Genomic DNA, 21,258 nt, shown 5'->3' with positions numbered 1-21,258 from the left:
ATCATTTATCAGATAAGTAAGTCAATAAAACACCTTCTCTAACTCTATGGAAATTTATCCCTTTCCGAACCCATTGTATAAAAAAATTTAATCAACGTGTGGTTGCTGGTGATCTCAAAAGATCATTGGATGATTTTAAGGGTCATGACCTTTTTAGCTAACTGAATGAATCAAAATATGATAACAGGTGTTAATGAAATTGACAACTTTGTGCAATGTGAAAGGCACTCGAAGGAGATTTTCGGTTAACAAAAAAAGAAAATGTCTTTTTAATCATTAGAGAAACAGATTCTTACATAGTTACTCGTGGATTATCGGATTTATCCAATCTCGATAGTTAAATTATAACCGAGGCGGCTCGGACTTTAAAATTGATAATTTAACTATCTCGATTGGATAAATCCGATAATCCACTGGTATCAATGTAAGAATCTATATATAACTGCATATATGCTATAGTTAGGTGTGTATAAAAAAATACATAAATTTTAATCACAATTATAGTATGTCTTTATTGAAATTTCTTACTTCAACACTATAAAATATGAACAGCAATTCAGCATGCTCTTTGAATTTTCATATATATGTATACCATTAGTAATATAAATCTATGTATGCACCAGGACAAGATGTCAAATCACAAGGCATGTATAAATGTTCTTTAAAAAGTGTGGAAAGTAAATAACTGATGTACTACAATGCATTATGACCAAATGGTAACCATCTGCCAAAGACTGCATAATGCATGGTTACTGTAGACCAATTAAACTGATAAGATAAATGGCGTAACAGCTGCTTCCTCTGCAAGGTTGGTTAATTTGAAATTAAATCCGTTTTCTAACTTATTGATGCACTTTCTTCAAATCTGTCATTGCACCCTTTTTCTCTATCAAGTATACATTTTGAGATATGATTGTGTGTTGTTTTTCTTTTGTCCACAATACTTTGCATACTTTGAGTTAGAGGTAGAAAACGAGGCTTATCAATTGATGACAGTGATTCTTTTGTATTTAGAAACAGAGCCATTGTTGGACAATCGTGTTCATTTGTATTTATTGTTCCTAGGTATGCATATTTTGCACTTATTGGTCGAGAATGAATGCGATGATTAAATCCTAATTGTCTAGATACATCACTACCACAAATCATCAACATTTGTAACATCTCTGGCGGCCATTCAACCTTCCCAGCATACACCTGAAACATGTTAGGGAGAAATATTTGGTCTACTGTTAATTCAAAAATTATTGCAATGATTTTATTATTGTGAAAAATGTGAAAGGGTTATAATCGCAATAATTTAACTTACATTTTAAATTTTTTTCATAGAAATTAAACAGGATTTTTCTCAATATCGCAAAAATCAAAATTGCATTTAACTCTAAAATGACACAATCACAATAAAAAATGCAGTCAATCATTTCTGAATTTACAGTATAAGGTTAAACTCATATTGTTATTGTTATGTAAAACTTCTTTAAGGAATGACTGTAACATTTTTTCTGTCTATGAAGAAATAACATAAAAAAATTGGTGCACACTGAATAATGCACTTAGCGGGATATTTACAGTGTGCACCACATTTTTTATATTATTTCGAATAGACAGAAAAAATATTACAGTCATTTCTTATAATTTAATTCTAAATTACATTTTAAACCCTATAAACCCATGAAAAAATTTTGATGACGTCACGGTTACATGACTAAATTATGTATATGGGCTCATAACAAAATAACATCAGCCAATCAGAAGAAGCGTTACATCTTAAATTAAATTTTATAATTATACTTAAGTGACTCAAGTTTAGTTTCACCACAATAAATCAAATAGAGGATAATGTTTTGTCATGGTGTTATTTGAAATGTGTAGTACAAAAATTAAAAGATCCAAATATTCTCTCTTCAATGAAAGCAAAGCAGGGTCACTTTCTGAGCACCTTAGATTCTCTCAGTTTTGGTGGGGTTTGATTATATCATAGTCAGGTTTTCTATGTTGCGATTGTTGTGGGGTTTTTTTTCATTATTTTTTTAATTTTTTCCTTGGGGTTGTCAGTTTGTCTTCAGTTCATGAGTTTAAATAGTCCCTTCAAACAATCTTCCTAGCATCATATTCATCATCTTCAGGTAGACTATTGTAATGGAATTCAATTTTTTCTTCATACTAAATTTTCAATAATCTATTGATTAACATATTTTTCATGGTACTAATTTTTCATGCATTGAGCATGTTCAGATTTTTTTAGATAATTGTTTTTATGATTTTGATCAAGTAGTATTTATTCCTGTATATAAAAGTAAATAGATATTATTCTTTGAAAACTCAAATTCCTAGTTTTTGCTGTACCTACGAAATCCACCAAAAATTGGTATCTACCAAATAATAAAGAATTAAAGTATTAAAATAATCTCCAATATCCTGTATGCCATACCTTGAAACATCCTCCAAAGTTTTCTTTTATCACAAAGCAGTAGGCTGTCGAGCTACATCCACTTAATGTGCAAAACATTGTCTGGTACATACTATCTTCAATACTCTGCTTTGAACACTGAAAAAAAAGTGTTTTTTTTTATAAAGTTGTGCTTTTCCACATCAAAGCCTGGAGTTCAACCATATTTCTAAAAATTTTCCTCAATTCATCATGCAGCTACATATTTGACTATTGTTCTTAAAACAAAATTCAAAAGAATTTCAAATAAACCGTCTGAATATAATTGCAAGAGTGCACACAACCTATCTTTACTTATCATAATTAAATTCAATTTGGAAGCCTTTCAGATAAAGGTTTCACTCAACATTATATAATATGATCAATGTAAAAGAGGTCAAGGTTTAGCAGAACATTTCCAGACAGAAATGTACATTTAACAGTAATACATCAAATATAGTTAACCTATTTCTTGTTAAATCAATCTCAGAAACCTGCTAGACAAATGTGTACTCAATACAATCTTTCAAAATACAAAATATAATTAAGCTATTGCTAATATCAAGACAAATACAACAACACAAAAACTGACATTCAGCAATAAACCATGAAAATTAGGTTAGTTCCTAGACACCTTCCTATCATTGCATTCACCCAATATAGTTGACCATATTATCTGAAAAAATTAAAAAAATATATATTTGACCAATGAACATCATTGACAGTGAATATGATGTCAAAGTCACACAAAGATGCAATAAAGACATGTAAATATCTTGCAATCATTCTTTTGAGCAGACAGACCGACAGCTTAGAATGGTCCAGGATAGTTAAGCCCCCCAGTGCCCAGATGTTAGCATAAAAAGGGTTAGGGTGAAGTTAAAGTAAACAGTAGTGTGTACTTACATTTTCAATTATGTTCAGGCACATAGTTCTATCACTAGTTTGGTCCAATAAACAAATATCAACCTTTGGTTTATATTCTACATAACAACCAGGAGCTACATATATCTCAAATGGTGGTAAGCTAACACCTTGTTGCGAGACAAAAATTTCTTCAAAATGTTTCAAAAGAAAAACATTGAAAAGGGTTTTAGCTTGATCATGAGAATTTCCATAGTTGAATTTACGACTGGATACCATCTGTCGGCTTTTCACCATCCTAAATAAGCAAGAGAAAATGTACTGAAACAGTAAATTTCAAAAATCATAATATGATTTTTTGTCTACAATTTTTAAATAATGAAAAGTATTGACTGAGAGATAAATAACTGTGATTTACTAAAAATTGCTTTAAATCATCAGTGGGAATTTAATTCAATATTGCATTGTATAGAGCATTGTTTGTAGTAAATTCTGGACAAAGGAAGATAATTCTAATTTTAAAAGATAACTCCATATGAACTTTGGTGGACAGTTGTCTCATTGGCATTCATTCCACATCGCCATATTTAGAAGCTTGATCATTGATATTTTTAGAACAAATATTAGATTCCTGTATCTTGTAAAGAAAACTTTTTGACTTTTAGTAATAACATTAGTTTGTAACTTGAAATCCTGAGTGTTTATTTCATCTAATGGCTTATATGTTTATCATATAAAAAAGAAGATGTGGTATGATTACCAATGAAACAACTGTGCACACGAGACTTAAAAGACACAGACATTAAGAACTATAGGTCACTGTACGGCCTTCAACAGTGAGCAAAGCCCATAACGCATAGTCAGCTTAAGTCAGCTATAGTCCAGTCAATCTAGCATAAATTTGACCCTAACCTGAAAGTAATTGCAACAGAAGATTTTTAAGTTTTAATCTTTAGCATTATACCCCAAATATACACAGAAAAAAGTCCCATAAAATCTAACTTGAGGAAAACTAAAAAAATCAGCATTTAAAATTCCTATGGAGATTTGCATTGAAAAGGGAAATAACTCTTGCCAAAAAGGCAGAAATATCTATAAAAATTGATACAAAATTATAACTTAACCACTTCTATTCATCAGAATGTATTGATTCTTGATTTTTAAGCGGTCTTTAGAGTATAACAAACAACTCTAAAGGTGTTTTCATATATTTTATCAAGCTATAATCTAGATTTCGTAATTTATTAGTTGACCATTTTATGAATTTTTCAACATGTCAAGGTAAAGAATCTCAAATTTAATAAAAATTATTAAGCATGTATTCTTCTTTTTGTGGTTTAAAGTTTCTTAAGATAAGTAAGTTGCTGAAAAAACATAATATACAAATATAAACAATACCAAATTTTCACATTATTTTTTTTTAAATGGTTACAAAGCTTCAAATTTGCAATTTCTTTAATGAAAAATGTACCAAAAAAAATTAAAACTACCCATAGCACTTCTGTTTTGTACATTTCATGAGCAGAAGATTATATAATTTAGTCAAATACAAACTTATAACCCCATCAAAGTATCATACTGTACATAAATTTCAAGAAAAACAACCAAAAACTGACCAAAAAAAGACTAATTTTTGCAAGAGTTATCTCCCCTCCCAATGTTAATTTCCATAGGAAATTTAAAATGCTGATTTTGAGTTTTCCTCAAGTTAGATTTTATGGGACTTTTTTTTTGTGTATATAAAGGACATAATACTATAGATTAGAACTAAAATATTTTCTGTTGCAATTAGTTTGAGGTTAAATCTTAGTTTGACTGGACTACTAGACCATTTAACAGGCTGAAGTATTATTGATTATGAAGTAAGGATATCTTATTAGTGCAGTGAGGTGAGAGATTTTTGTTCCATGTTGAAGGCCTAACTGTGACTTTCAGGTGAAGAACAGCAATATGTTCTCTTCTTTGGTTCGGTTGCTGTCTCTTTGACACATTCCCGATTTCCATTCTCAATTTTATTGATAATCATAATATTATTTAAAAAACTTACTGTGTTCTATTCCATGAGTGTATACAATGTAATGTATCTTTAGCCTGTATTTGGTTCCATAATTCTGTTCCAAAAATTTCCTTACATGATTGTACTTCTACGATATCACAATATCTAAAAGGCCAGTGAGCTGATGAAATTTTGGTAGAAGATACATTTGACCTGAAAAAAAGCAAAATAAGGGTTGAGATCTCACAAACCTGTGTAACCCCGCCGCATTTTTGCGCCTGTCCCAAGTCGGGAGCCTCTGGCCTTTGTTAGTCTTGTATAATTTTAATTTTTGTTTCTTGTGTACAATTTGGAAATTAGTATGGCGTTCATTATCACTGAACTAGTATATATTTCTTTAGGGGTCAGCTGTAGGACGCCTCCGGGTGCGGGAATTTCTCGCTACATTGAAGACCTGTTGGTGACCTTCTGCTGTTTTTTTTTTATTTGGTCGGGTTGTTGTCTCTTTGACACATTCCCCATTTCCATTCTCAATTTTAAATGTTTGTTCTCAATCATGTCTATGTCAAATGAATTCTTGCATACATGTGCTGCTAAAAAAGTTATCATTTATAAACATGATAAAGATTTTTTAAATTATTCATAAAAAAAATAATAACTTCTTACAGAGTGTTTTTCCATGAATTAATACACATAAAACCAAATGGTGGATCCAAGGGTTGGAACACCCCCCCCCCTTTTTTTGGCCGATCAATGCATTTGAATGGGGACATATAGTTGGATCCCCCCTTTGTCCTTGGTTGGGAACCCCCCTTTTTAAAATGGCTGGATCCGCCCCTGAAACCAATCCATAAGATGGTTTATATTTGCTTTCCTTGTATTTCAAAAGAAATAATAAGCTTCTGTATTTGAATTATTTACATGATTTACTTATAAATGAAAAACTAATTATTCTTTAATGATCAACTTAGCTATAGACATCTTGGTAGTTTTTTTACACCATGCCTGGTAGAGTGAACACGGCCTCTATTTGCATAATCACAAGCTATAATCATATTGGATTACCATTTTGATACAGATCCATGAGCATGATCAGTAGTATAAAACATGTAAAATGCAATAAAATGTACATAATCACATGTACATGTAGAACACATACTAATCTATTTTCCCTTACCATTAGAAGCCCTAAATGAAATCTTGATCATTAAACACTTCCGTGTATTTACATTGTTTTGTATTTTTTAAGTTTGCATTGAACATGTTCGTTTTAAGGTGGCTTGGGTGGTTTCTATCAGAAGTACTGTATTTTTTGTTATTCTAATCTTTGCAGAGTGAATCAATTGGTCAACAACAAATACTAAGGAGGTCCATTTAAGCTAAAAAAATACTTTTTAAACTTTACAAATGAAGATAATATCACTGCTAGTTGGTTTTGATTCAGTTGTATATATATGTGATGAGTTTTATCAATAACATGATCTTTAAGAATATAACTAGGTCCTATGTCATGTACGTGTGTAAACCATATAAAGGCTGTATTAACAAAAGAGTTTTTGAGCATCAGATACAATGTACAATAAAGTCACATTTTTCAAAAAAACTATTAACAAGGTTTTACGATTAAAGATGTAAATTTCTGTTTGCATGCCTGTTCCTGACAAAGTGTAATCAAGATCAAAATAAGAGACCAAAATCAAGCACAATATTATGTTAGAAAACATTTAATAGGGTTAGGGTTACAACAAAACGCACGTACATGTCAACATAATGACTGTAGCTATAAACTTTTTTATAAATAATCTGTACATGTAACCGAAAAAAACTTCCCATTGTTCAAAAAAGCTATTCAATAATTAGAATCATATTCTGTTCAAATTTACCTTTCACACGTGCAGTTTTACAGAAAAGTTTAAATATTAGTAAAAGGATATATATCTAGGAAGATGTGGTGTGACTGTTTCAAGGGACGTTTTTTCAATGAAATGATAGAGGTGTTGACATATTTTATCGGAATATAAAAAACCTGTCTGTGACATTTGATCCAAAACTGTGATATAAAAAGTTGATATATATATATATGTCTTCAAAAAAGAATAGGCATATCTTACTTTACTGAATATTCTTGCTGCTTACAATTATCTCTTAACATGCTTAATGAACATGGCCCAGAAGTTACAGCGGATAATTTTTTTAAATTTACAAAAAATTTCAAAATTTATGAAAATTGTTTAAATTTGACTATAAACATGATAAAGGGCAGTTACTTCTTACATGACTTAAGGGATAAATTAACCATTTTGGTCAAGTTGACTTATTTGTAGGTCTTACTTTGCTGTACATTATTGCTGTTAATAATATTCAAGATAATAACCAAAAGCTTCAAGACTTTCTTAAAATTACCAATTCAGGGGAAGCAATCTAACAACTGGTTGCCTGATTGGTAAGAAAATTTTAGGGCAGACAGATCTTGACCTTATGAATAGTGTTAATATGTCAGATTTGCTCTAAATGCTTTGGTTTCAGAGATATGAGTAAAACAGTTTTTTACACTATGTACTATTTTTAACCATGCCGGCCATCTTGGTTCATGGGCAGGGTCATTGGACACATTTTTTTTTAACTATATACCCTAATGATGATTGGGGGCAAGTTTGGTTATTTAAATTTATCTAAGTAGTTTCAGAGGAGAAGATTTTTATAAAAGATTGCAAAAATATATGAAAAATTGTTAAAAATTGACTATATTCTTTTTGAAACCATTTGAAACGTCAAAATTGTCTATACAAAATAATCAAATGCACTTTTTATAATTAATTACGGTTCTTCTTCTTCTTTATTCTTTCCTCTACTATCTGAAGTTCCACTACTTTTGTAGTGTAGCACAGATTAGTCCAAATAATTATGACGTCTGGCTAGGCTATTTTAATTTTTTTCTGTGACGCCTTCCTGGTTTATTTGGACTAAGCACGGATATGCAACTTATTAATACAGCAAGCAACTGTTTGCATGTGCATGAATAATGAATAGTGAATATGATCATTGCAGAAAATAAGTATTATTTCGCCTATAATAAATTGTTCAAAATACTGGTGTAAAGGATATCAATTTTTATAGCGTACCCTCCAACAATTGTGTTTAATAGATATGTTGGTCCGAGACCACCATTGTCGTCCCTTGATTTTCGTTGTTCACAAATATAGTCCCTAGTGTTGACAGTGGGTTACTTGCCATTAATTTTTATACCCCTTCCAAATTTATTTCTCCATGTTCAATGCCTCAAATCGCAAGTAGGGGGATGAAATTACACTGTAAAAAAATTTGGGTTCAGAATTTTAAAGGAAAGTAGTGATTTGGTCCAGCTGAAAAAGGTTGAAAATGAGCACTTTGGAAGCTGTCAAAAGATTTCAAGACGCCCTAAACATAAAATTGTCCATATTTTGAGTTAGAGGCGATGAAGTTTTCTATAAATTTGATATAATTTGTCCCAAAAGTAGTACAACACACTGTAAAAGTTTCATTGAGAAAGCGCAGGTGGGATTTTTTTTATTTTCATTTATGTTCTAAAAGAAATGCACTACGAATTAATTGTGTTCTCGGACCTAAGAGGTGAAATCTGTAAATATAGAATTTGTACTCTGGCAACTTCCCTAAATGATTTGATGGTGTCAACTTGTCAAATAGCATTAAACTAAAGGATTTAAACTTTTATTTTATAGAATTACTGCAAAAATGACCAATTTTGGCATTTTATGGTCAAAATAGGCATTTTATCATGTTCATGATCAGTGCTCTAGCTAGAATTCAAAAGGGGCAGGGTGTCTGCAGTGAAGGGCAGGGCGTTTTTATGATAGGAGAAGGCACTGCTCATTTCTTTTGTCTACGTCCCCGCCAAAATTAATTTCCAACATGTTTACGTTTGCTTGTCGCTCACAAGTTGAGATGGACGATGTTTCTGTGAAGGCAAAGTTGATTACTTCAATTCAATTCTAAATTCATGAAAGTCTTCATTCATACACTCTTCCATTGTGACTATATTTATGACAAAAAGGTACATTGTCTTAATTAAATTACCTAGTAATTAACACCTTTGAAGTCTAATCCACAATAATTGATTGTAATGACATGATTAACCTCGTTACCTGGGGGCAATCACCAGGTGTCATATATGTAATTTAACTTCTGATTTATAAGAAATCGACGAAACAAAAGGCAATTTTACCAAAACGGCACAAGGTTTTTTTTTTTAGAAAACGGCGTCAGGGCAGAAGGGAGCGGCTAAGGGCACACATGGCGCTGCTTAGGGCACCCAGGGCGCGGCGCCCTTCTATTTTGGGCTAACGAGACCACTGATGATGTTTATAACTTTTTTCAATATTGATGCATAAATGGCATCCTGACTTTCTATCTGACAGGTTTTCATGTGTAAATATTTGTGTTTCTATGCCTTTATCTGCTTCTTTTGCTTATTTTTGAACTCTGAATCTACAGAAAAGAGGTTTATCTCAGACAAAATGTGCAAAATGTGGTGTATAAATGACCCTTGTCTAACGCCTTGTTTGGATGAAGTCAATAGTGGGGAGCTTGGTATATAAAATTTGATGTCTATATTAGAGACCTCATTAAATTTGTATCAAATGCACTTTACAATGTCTATTGTACCTGTTCCATTTCACATAATATATTTCTTTTCTTCTGTAGGATAGCAAGTGGTTTAAATATAAGCCTGTTGAGAATAAAATGCATGCAAGTTTTTCCCTAAAAAAGGCAAAAATCTTGGTATCAGCCCATACTGCTTGTAAGAAAAGTTAATTGCAAGAGTTTTTTTGTGCTCAGATTTGTTGTTTCATGTCACATGAAAATAGAAATGATAAAAAAGACACAAATTTTTATTTCTTATAGCCTCAATATGCATTTTTTAATGTAAATATGTGGCACAGCCTAAATTGACCCTAAATTTTTCCAGTCTTACTTGGCCTAAGAACCTTTTAAACTACTGTGAAAGTACTTTTATTCGTGGGGTACCAATTTTCGTGGTTTTCGTGGATGACTCTATCCACGAATTTAAGTGTCCAACGAAATAAAACAACCATTGTCCAAATCAAGACAAGGAAGATCCCCATGCATGTTTGACTGCTGATATGATCGAAAGAATTTATTGAATTACTCCAAATCGGAGAATACTTTAATAGCAGTCGAGAACTACACCTGCATGCAAGATTATACTTGTTTAATGTTTTACAATCTAAACTGTACAACTTTTGATCTTTTAATTCTCATAAAAGATATTTTTGAAGATGAAAGTCAGATTTCCGGTATTGGTATGCTAGTATGATAAAGTGTTCATTTTATATCATCATAGTTTTCGTACACATGGGAAATAATAATTTTATGCTGGGCTTGATTATGATAAACATCATTTGACAATTTAAGATATATTTATAGCATTTGTTTATGTTGTTGTTTTCTTTAGGTGACAAATTTCTGGCCTAATTAACACCTTTGATGGTCTTTAATCTTTTGATCACTTTATCTTGGGTTAATTAGTGTTGTCACTAGGATTTACACGGGTCAAGGTTTACTTTGCAATTTTCTTCAATCCAGACTATTTGTAACCTTTGTGTCTAAAGGCTTTAATTTTTTCAATTTTTTTTTTTTTCAGAAAACTTAAATCCACGAATTTAAAAACCCACGAACATGTAAATAATGCTCAAACCACGAAAATTGATACCCACGAATTAAAGTACTTTCACAGTAATATGATATGTTATTTGTAACTTTTCTTTCCATTTAAAGTACTTTCAATACATACATGACATATGTAAGGATTATTTATAACCAAAAAGCTTCACAAATTTAAAATTGCTGGAAAATATTACATCTTTATGTAAGGCCCCCTTCATTGAAAAACCTAAATATTAGGCGCAGGCTCATATAAATTTGACTTTTGAATAATTATGCCAAGTCTGATAAATCAAATGAGTACTCTATTGCTTTAAGTACATGATAAGTTATATATTAAGGCATTTAAAAAGTATTTTTTTGCAATATTTTAATTTTAAAGCCCCAAATGTTGATAGTTAACGTCAAAATTTTACACTTAAAGATGAGTATAGAACTCAACTTAATGTCTATAATGTACATCCTATTGTCATGAAACTTTGTAAGCAGTGTTATAATTCATTAAGCTTTGTTCATACCAAGTTTTTTAAAGATTTGTCAACTCTTTCTACCCTATTAGGTCCGAGACCACCATTGTCGTCCCTTGATTTTCGTTGTTCACAAATATAGTCCCTAGTGTTGACAGTGGGTTACTTGCCATTAATTTTTATACCCCTTCCAAATTTATTTCTCCATGTTCAATGCCTCAAATCGCAAGTCAGCAAGTAGGGGGATGAAATTACACTGAAAAAAAAATTGGGTTCAGAATTTTAAAGGAAAGTAGTGATTTGGTCCAGCTGAAAAAGGTTGAAAATAAGCACTTTGGAAGCTGTCAAAAGATTTCAAGATGCCCTAAACATAAAATTGTCCATATTTTGAGTTAGAGGCTATGAAGTTTTCTATAAATTTGATATAATTTGTCCCAAAAGTAGTACAACACACTGTAAAAGTTTCATTGAGAAAGTGCAGGTGGGATTTTTTTTATTTTCATTTATGTTCTCAAAGAAATGCACTACGAATTAATTGTGTTCTCGGACCTGTTGGTATTTTTTTCATATCATAATAAAGTATTCGTTTCGTTTCGATTTATTTTGATTCCCATTCATTTTGTTCTCTCACATAAATAGGAGATGTGTGAGTATTTTACCAGTTTTTGTCTCTTCTTTTGATCTTGTATTCCATGATCCACAAAAAAACAAAAAATCCAAGGGAATAAAAGTAACGGGGAAGGAAACTAATGTTATAATGTTAGAAAGATTTTTATCCTCTAAGTAAATTCCTCTTCCTTGGAGCACCCTTTTCATCACAGCAGGAAAGGAAAACAAAAATTGTTTGGCTCGCTGAAAATAAAGACAAAAATTGATGATCTTAATTATCAATATTAAAAGGTCATAGAATGTTCAATACAATTCCTAAATTTTAATTTGCCGAGGCATTCAAAAAGTTATGTATATCCCCGGGGTATAAATTAATAAAATGCATGTTTTATATTAAAATGTATAACCACAGATCATGTTTGCCCATACAATCTGACTATACACATACAGTGTATTCATCTACCAGCATTTATCTATACGTAACTGCTTTAAAGGGGCACTAGCTACGAGATATAAATTTTAAAAAAAAATAATATATCACTTATTTTTTGCTCAATTTTAATGAAATGAAAATAGTGAAATAATAATTCGATTTAATTAGCAGCCAGTATGATTCAATTTTGTCAAAATACATGTAAGCTAAAAGATATTGATTCTGAATTATTCACTTACAAGTGAATAAATCGACCTCATTGAATCCGTATTCCCATTGGCGGACCCAAAGGTGGGGTCGGGTGTTGGAACCCCTTTTTGTTTTGGCCGATCAATGCATTTGAATGGGAAAATATAGTTGGAACTCCCCCTTTTTAAAATAGCTGTATCCGCCCTTGATTCCGCATGCGAACTTCAACTTAACATCTTAGGCCGTGTTCACATTGACCTAAATTCGGTGTTGTGTTAGTGCAACTCACACGTAAACTAAACAGAATTGTGTTCCCATTGATAAAACTCAATGTTTACATGTAGTTTAAATCATGTTTTGTCTACACACAGTCGATACCCAATGTAGGCCATGTGAAGGTTAAGTGTACACAAAAGTAGGTATTTGGGACATTAGTTTAACCGTGTTTATATTTAAGGAGGAAACTTTATTTGAATAAAATTGATAATTCCAACAATTATTAATATAGTTCTTTACAGAAATTGTTGTCTAAAATGTATATTATGTTTATTTGTTTAAAAAAAAACACCGTACTTTATCAACCCCTGATCAAGACTCAAAGCAGCATCATTGCCGAACCAATAAGGCAGCACCCATTGATATTCAGGGGAATGAAAGGGGGGGGGGAGGGGTGCTATGGATTTTTTTTTTTTGGTGTTTTCAGTTTTTGGAGAGAAAAAAAAATGTTTTTCTTACACTGAATTTGTTTAATTTTTCCTCTCAGCTGCCAATATCCAATATATATAAGGCTAAAATTGAAAGGAAAGAATGTTTACGAGTTGTAACCAAAATTTGTCATGAAAAAATCCATACCCCCGTTACGTAAATTAAATAGTTGCTGCCTAATTCATTTGAAAAGATCCTCCCGAATCGACTTGACGTACATAGAAATATGCGCCACTGGTTTTTACTCAAACAACGATTCACGCATAAATGCATTACTAAAAAAAAGTGTGAGGTAAACGATGTTTGTCTAGGATCTCATATCCGTTAAATTACCTTTAAAATAAAAAGAAAACACATTACTCTCTCCCTTTGCCAAATACTCCTTGGAGAAGAAATATCATTTGAAACAAACAGAAAAGATAAAAATGTAGTGATCCCTAATATCTCCATCCTTTTTCGTCTGTAAGCACGCTGCTGTAGCCTATGTTTTCTAATGCGCATATCTGAGATTTTTTTCGCGCGAACGTTTAAAAAAAATCTCAATATTTAACACTATAATGTATGGGGAAACTCTTGATTAAGAATATTTATTTTTATCATCTGTATGATCAGATTATTTTTATCCAATTGGGGATCGGAATATTTCCATCCTCTCTTTTTGAATTCCAATGGTCGTTCCCTTACTGTCAGAAAAGTTGTTCGAAAACTTTGCATTCGGTTCTACGTAATGAACATTTAAATGACATATAGTTTACAAGTGTGAACAAATGTTATGTACAGGTAATTAAATAAGGGGTATAGATGTGAACAAATTTAATGTGAAACCAGTGTCCATTACATTAAACTAATTGTAAACATGTTTTCTGAACACGGCGTTTGGTGTGAACACGGCCTTAGCTTGAGATGGATAACACATGAATGGTTTGTGTAAAGATATTCAAAGGAAAAGAATGTCAACATTGAAAGTGAAACAAGGGTAAACACGGTAAATCATTTGAAAAGTAAAATCACAAAAATACTGAACTTAGAGGAAAATCAATTTGGAAAGTCCATATAATCACATGGCAAAATCAAATAACAAAACGTATCAAAAACGAATGGATAAGAAGTGTCATATTCTTGACTTAGTACAGGCATTTTCAAAAGTAGAAAAGGGTAGATTAAACCTGGTTTTATAGCGCTAACCCTCTCACCTTAATGACAGTCTCATCAATCTCCGTTATATTACATTAATGCGTTAGATAAACAGACACAATAAATAAAATAGTCAAATATAGGTACATCAGTCATCATCGTATAACAATTTTAACAGGAACAATTTAACAGAACACAAAAACATCTACTTTCTACAAACACAATTATTGATTTGAGTGTCCGACGTCAGAAAATTTTATCTGTCACATAAATGTGTCCAATGTGCATACAAATAATTTTAAAATTTACATAGGCAATGTTAGCATACAGGGTTAAAAAATCAAGAGTATGTAAGAATTTATTTCAGAAATAGATTTAAGCTAGTCCAAAAGTTATATATAGAATTTATAAGAATCCATAAAATAGTTAATTCCACAACGCGATTGAATGATTTTGACGTTAGTGGTTCAACATTTATTGTAATTCATGATAAAAATATATCATTAATGACATATAATAGAACAATATCATACTGACGGGATCTTTTAAAGTACAGAGTCACCTTATAAGAACAAAAGAAATACAAAAAGTCGCAAATACAAAACAAACCACAAAAATATGAAAGCCAATACAAACACATTGACGAGATGTATAAGTTACGAGCTATGACGTCAAACGGATATCACATAAAACCATTCAACATTAAATGTAATATTAATAATAGAACAAAGACAAATGAAAGAACTATAAAACACGTCGTTAAGATGATAAACAACATCAGTACGCAGAATCTATATACATCAAGTCCATCGTGTATTATTTGATAAGTTGATACGGAATATTTATCAACAAGGTCTTGGTACCTTACGATGAACTTCTTCAGAAAAAGGACGAGACGTTCCTTGACATACCCCTGGTTCATTATCTTTCTACTCAGACACTGATGACGTTTTACAAAGTCTGAGTAAGAGCTGCAAGCTCTTGAATATCGAATAAGTTGGGAAATATATATCCCATATGCAGGTGAAGTTGGTATATTGCTACTAAGGTGGGGGAAATTTACAATTTCAAAATTAAAATCGTCTTGTTTGTCAAAGATTCTGGTACTGAGATGACTGTGTAAGTCAAATTCGAGATATAAGTCTAAAAATGAGGCGGAGGAAGCCGTTTCTGTTGTTTCTTTAATATCTAGTTCTGATATAATAATGGAACCCAATCAAAAAAGTTCAGATTGTTTATGGAAATTAAATAATCTGGCTTCCTTGATCCTCTTGTTTTTGACAAGTGTCTGGAGGAACTCCGAATCATATGAAAATAAGAAGAGGTCGGCAAGAAGAGGCACACAGTTTGTTCACATAGGAATGCCGACAATTTGTTGGAAAAGTCTCCCTCCAAACTCAACAAATATGTTGTCGATAAGAAACTCCAGCATACTGACCACTTGTTCTTCTGTGTAGCATGTTTTACCTTTTTGTTTGTCACTATTAACGAAATATGCTTTATGAAATCCCAAAGTAATAAATTTATAGCGTATGCTACCATTTTTATGTTGAAAGGCATTGTGGATAATTTTTTAGGCGATTTTTCAATTTCACATAGGGAATGGTGGTATACAGGGTTGAGAAATCGAAAGTGATTTTCTGATTCGACCCACAAAAAAAATCATTCTTATGAGGTAAAAACGATAATTTAAAGCATTTATTTTTAATCTATAATAAAAAATTAAAAGAGACCTACAAATTTCAAACAGCACGAGGTTGCTTAATCTATTTATATCTATTTTTATGTTAATCGCTTATATGGTCATCGGATGACTTTAGAAGTCAACTCGACGGTTAAATAATTACATTGGATGTATGTTTCATTATAAAACATTATTCTGATTGGCAAATTGCACATCACATGTTATTCCGTAAGCAATTGCATGAGACAATAACATTTCATTCATGATGACACGAGGTCCCACAATAAAGTGCACAGGTGAATTTAATAATTAAACTTCATGAAAATCGTTATTTTATAATCCTAGCTAAAAATGTAATGATAAGTAAAGAATGCTTCTTTTTGTAACTTTATAGGGTTGTAAAAGCGTTGACCGTGCGTACATTTTTAGAATGAAGCGCTTCCGCGAATAAATAAATTTACAAAAAGAAGCATTCAATTCTTAATTCTAATGCAACAACGTTTGTAACGTTCATTTTGATTGGATAACGTCACTTTCTTACATGGCATCAATTGACAATTGATGTTATGGGACGTACGCGCAAGCGCAGACGGCATTAGACAGATTTTAAATACATGTTTTAACGTTGTTTTCTGTCAGTTTCATTAGAATGGAGATAACAATAGTGTATTTTAAGCTCCGACGGCATCAATTTTGGATTTGATGGTCGCAAATACCCGTTTACTGTCTCCGCTAACGCGTCGCCAGTAAACTTAATTTGCGACCATCAAATCCCCAATTGATGCCGTCGGAGCTTAAAATACAATACAGTTATCTCCTTATTAGATTGCGTCTAGACTAAAATAAACACGAAATGAAGTTACGTATTTTCATACTAGTGCCCTGTTTGTAGTTTATTTTAGACTTTTAGTAGTTTAAATAAATGTTTTACACTGTTATAAATCAAATTTGAGAATTTGAACCATATGTGGCACCAATAGTGTTGCTTATGTTATAAAAAAAACCAGTAAAATGTCTACATTTCCGAAGGTTATATTTTTTAAAATGGAACGGGATTGTAGTAACGACATAATGAACATATATATCCGATATCATCTGTAAAACAGATATTCCATAACGTCAACCAACTCGGCATTTCCTGGAAGCTAACAATTTGAAATTGTGGCTAGTTCATGTTGATTGTGTTTGAAAAATGCATTTTACATAATATAGATCAAGGAGGCATTTTGGTTCAATAATATAGGATAATAAATATTTTATTTTGTAAGTACAAATAATTCATAGAACTACATGTTTTAATAAAATAATTAATGTCATCTCATACATAATTTAGTAAGTAAGTATGCAACTATATATTATGTGTGTTTGAAAACATTAGCTATTACAAGTTTGAATTTTGTAACTGATGTACTATACCATGTTTCTGTAAGAAATTAACATCGACAGGGCTCTATAAACTATAGTCTTGTGCGGATATTCTCTGTCTCTCTCTCTCTCGCTCATTCGCTAATTACTCGCTCTCTCGCTCTCTCGCTCTCTCTCTCTCTCTCTCGCTCTCTCGCTCTCTCTCTCTCTCTCTCTCTCTCTCTCTCTCGCTCTCTCGGTCTCTCGGTCTCTCTCTCGTTCTTACTTACCATTAAATATTACCTTTCCTGTCTTGTGCAGCAAAAATGGAGAACACCATTGTCTACCAGTATCGTGAAAAGGAGACACCTTCACTTTCAGGTTATGTTTATCTTTATAAACACCTTCACCTTCAGTTTAACTTCATTAGGTGAGGAGCAAGTTTATTTGTTATTTTAGACATGAAACTTTAAATCTCAACCAATATTTTGTATGCTATGGTATTTATACAAATGACTTCTTGCAGTTTTATCTTACAGAAGGATGTTTATAATATTTTTCTATCATTTGCATAATGGTTTTTTCATCATTCTATGTACTTTTCAAATATAATTGTCGAAACATGTTTTATTTAATAAATTATTGAGAAAATTGCAAACATCGATATTAAAGGACGATAACTGCAATTGATATTTTTTTTCAGATTGCTACCATGTGTCGATACGTGGTTTGTAGAGACAGTTTTCAACAAGATCCTTGGTTTGGCTCAAAAAGCTGTTTTGGTTGAAGATATGTACTACTTTCTTGTATGTTCTTTCAGACCGGGCCTGAATTAGTGGTTCTATACCTATAACAGCAATAAACTTGTTATATTGACCTCTGCTTGGCTTAATTTCCTTCTATGATCTATTTCTAACATTAGAAAAAATCACATATTACTGTTGTCAAAACATTGAATCACTGAATTCAAGCTCTAACTGGACTGGTAGGAACATATGCGTCAAACAAAGAAAAGTACACCTGAATACTAAAAGTGACAGATATGATTTTTTTTCAATTTTACTAGTAATAACTTCTCAAAAAACAGTGTTCTGACCTAAATGACTTATTTTTATCAGAGATTCTTACTTGAATATAAATACAGTGGTCGAAATATAAAATATAATTGATAATTTTGTCCCCCCTATTTTCTATATGTTAAAAAAGGAGAGTGATTTGATAAAAAACATACTTTTGTGTATAAACATGAATCAACAAGAGTAATTTATATATCTCCCAGCTAGACAACTTTCTAAAATGGTTATTGAATGCATTTCCAGTGAGATTTTGGAATTCCTATACAAGTATACACATGGAAAAAAGTATTGCAACACCTTGATTTTTTAAAACTTGAAAAATCAGTCTCTTATTTGGGATGGAATATTATACAATTATTGTCTTTTGGTGAGGTTAATGTGTGGTTTTATTGACTTTTGAAAAACTGATATTCACTGAGACCAACGGCCGAAATGAATATCAGTTTTTCAAAAGTCAATAAAACCACTTATTTACCGAAACAAAAGACAGTAAATGTTTTATTCCATATTCCGAGAGAAATTAATGTAATGGAAAATATTCATCAAAACCAATTGTACATCAAACGTTTTTTACCAAAATTATACACGTAAAAGCACGCGACGTTTTGCGCGGTGAATATCCTTTTTCCGCAGGTGAATATGCTTATTTATTCAAAATCCCATTCATATAGAAAAATCTACTAATATTTTATCAATATGGAATAAGATAAAATATTTGTAAAATAATATTGAAACGCAGTTAATGATAACATTGGCTTTAAAACGAACAAAAAATGTATGAAAAAAAAGGTTTTATCGAACCAACATTTTTATAACAAAATGACGTGTTTTTTGTACAAAAAAAATGCATTTTACAAGTTTTACTGTAGTCGAACTTTACAATGTCATACATTTCAAAATTAATCTTCAGATGATTGTTCACATCATAGTTGATCGTTATACGCCAAAGAATTAGTATTTTGTGCGCAACTTTCATTCAAACGGATAACCGCATCTTAACGTCTTCTGATTCCTGCCATAAGTCGACTCATTTGTTGATAAGGTAACAACAACCATTCTTGACGAAGGGCATTATTTATTTCATGACCTGTTTTAACTGGGGTGTCCTTTCGTGCACTTTACGCCCAATAGTGTCCCATATATGCTCGATATGGTTCAAATTCGGGTTACGATAGGGCCAAGGAAGATAAACCGAATTCCATTGGAACAATGGATCTTCCTCCACGACGTTAATTTCCAACTTTGGCGAGCTCTGCACTATACTGGATACGGACATCTGTGTGTCTGTTCTTAGGCAAAGGTCCCCGAAATGGTATTATTGCACGATAACCAGTAGCGAAGAGCCGATCCTGAACAGTTCTTGTTTAAAGGCTTCTGTATGGTCATTATTCTCTTTTTAGGATTGTATAGTTTGTAATGGGTTTCCTTCTGACCAACCTTCATTATGCTTGATTTTCCCTAGAAGATGTTATAGGGGGTCTTCTTAACCTCGGAAGGTCTTTAACATCGTTTGTTGCCTGATTTTATTCTCAAAACGACTTATAGTGGAATGGAGATGACCAACAATACGTGCAATTATCACAGCGACATACCTGCTTCCCTCATGCTGGATATCTGCCATCTTGCTGCAGTTATGAGTTGTGGATGACCAATTACAAGGTGTCAATAACATAAATGTATACATTTGGTTATTTTAAGTGTTGAAAACAAATAGGATTAAAACATCTGTTTTAGTGTTTACGAATACAGTAGCTGCATGTGCAGATAAGAACTGATAGAGTCGATATTTATTGATTAAACTCAGGTGATATTTAAATAATGTTTAACAAGTTCTATTTCAACAAATTATTTTTTTAACAAAAAAAAAAAAGTAATTTTTTAATTTCAATGTTAATTTGGTGTTGCAATACTTTTTTTCAGGTTTATATATACCAATTTTCCTTGAAATAAATAATTCACTAAGAAACCCAATAAAACATGAACACTTACTAGATAATTGAACCAAAAGCAATATGTATCTATTAACTAGTCATCATATACAAGTTTCATTGCTTTAAGTGTTAGAAAATGTAAATTATATAATTTCAGGTAAAATCTTAACTTATGGGTGAAATTTGACACTATCTTATATTTGTTACATAAATAAATAATGTAACTTGATTTCTAACATCCCTCATTATCCCTCTTTCTCTCAATCTATTAAGCTCACTTGCTTAGTCTCTCTAGCTCATTCAACCTTTCTATCACTCACTCTGTCGCTAACTCACTAATTCACTCTCTTGCTCATTCACACTATCGCTCATCAAGTTTTTATCTCATTGACTCTCTCGCCATTCACTCATTCTTTCTCTCTCGCTCATTCAATCTCTCTCCCGCTCGTCCAGCTCATTTACTCACTCTATCTCTGTAGCTTATTCACTCACTCTCTTTGCAGCTCATTCACTCACTCACTCTCCCCGGCTCATTCACTCACTCCACCTCATTCACTCACTCTATCTCTGTAGCTTATTCACTCACTCTCTCTGCAGCTCATTCACTCACTCACTCTCCCCGGCTCATTCACTCACTCCAGCTCATTCACTCACTATCTCCAGCTCATCCACTCACTCTGAGATCATTCACCCACTCTCTCTTTAGCTCATTCACT

General features: G+C 31.9%; 1 protein-coding gene across 1 annotated transcript; it reads right to left on the bottom strand.

Annotated features, from left to right (window-relative positions):
- Positions 1–538: 538 nt before the first annotated feature.
- Positions 539–12,170, bottom strand: LOC134690328 (uncharacterized). Its single transcript, XM_063550295.1, has 5 exons — positions 12,097–12,170; positions 5,340–5,501; positions 3,335–3,590; positions 2,432–2,548; positions 539–1,197 (listed from the first exon to the last, which is right to left on the bottom strand). The coding sequence occupies exons 1-5, from the start codon at positions 12,129–12,131 to the stop codon at positions 838–840; spliced, it is 930 nt and encodes a 309-aa protein (XP_063406365.1). The 5' UTR covers positions 12,132–12,170; the 3' UTR covers positions 539–837.
- Positions 12,171–21,258: the final 9,088 nt, after the last annotated feature.

Source organism: Mytilus trossulus, chromosome 11, assembly GCF_036588685.1.
Source record: "Mytilus trossulus isolate FHL-02 chromosome 11, PNRI_Mtr1.1.1.hap1, whole genome shotgun sequence".
Classification (NCBI taxonomy): domain Eukaryota; kingdom Metazoa; phylum Mollusca; class Bivalvia; order Mytilida; family Mytilidae; genus Mytilus; species Mytilus trossulus.
This window is presented reverse-complemented; position numbering and strand designations above follow the sequence as displayed.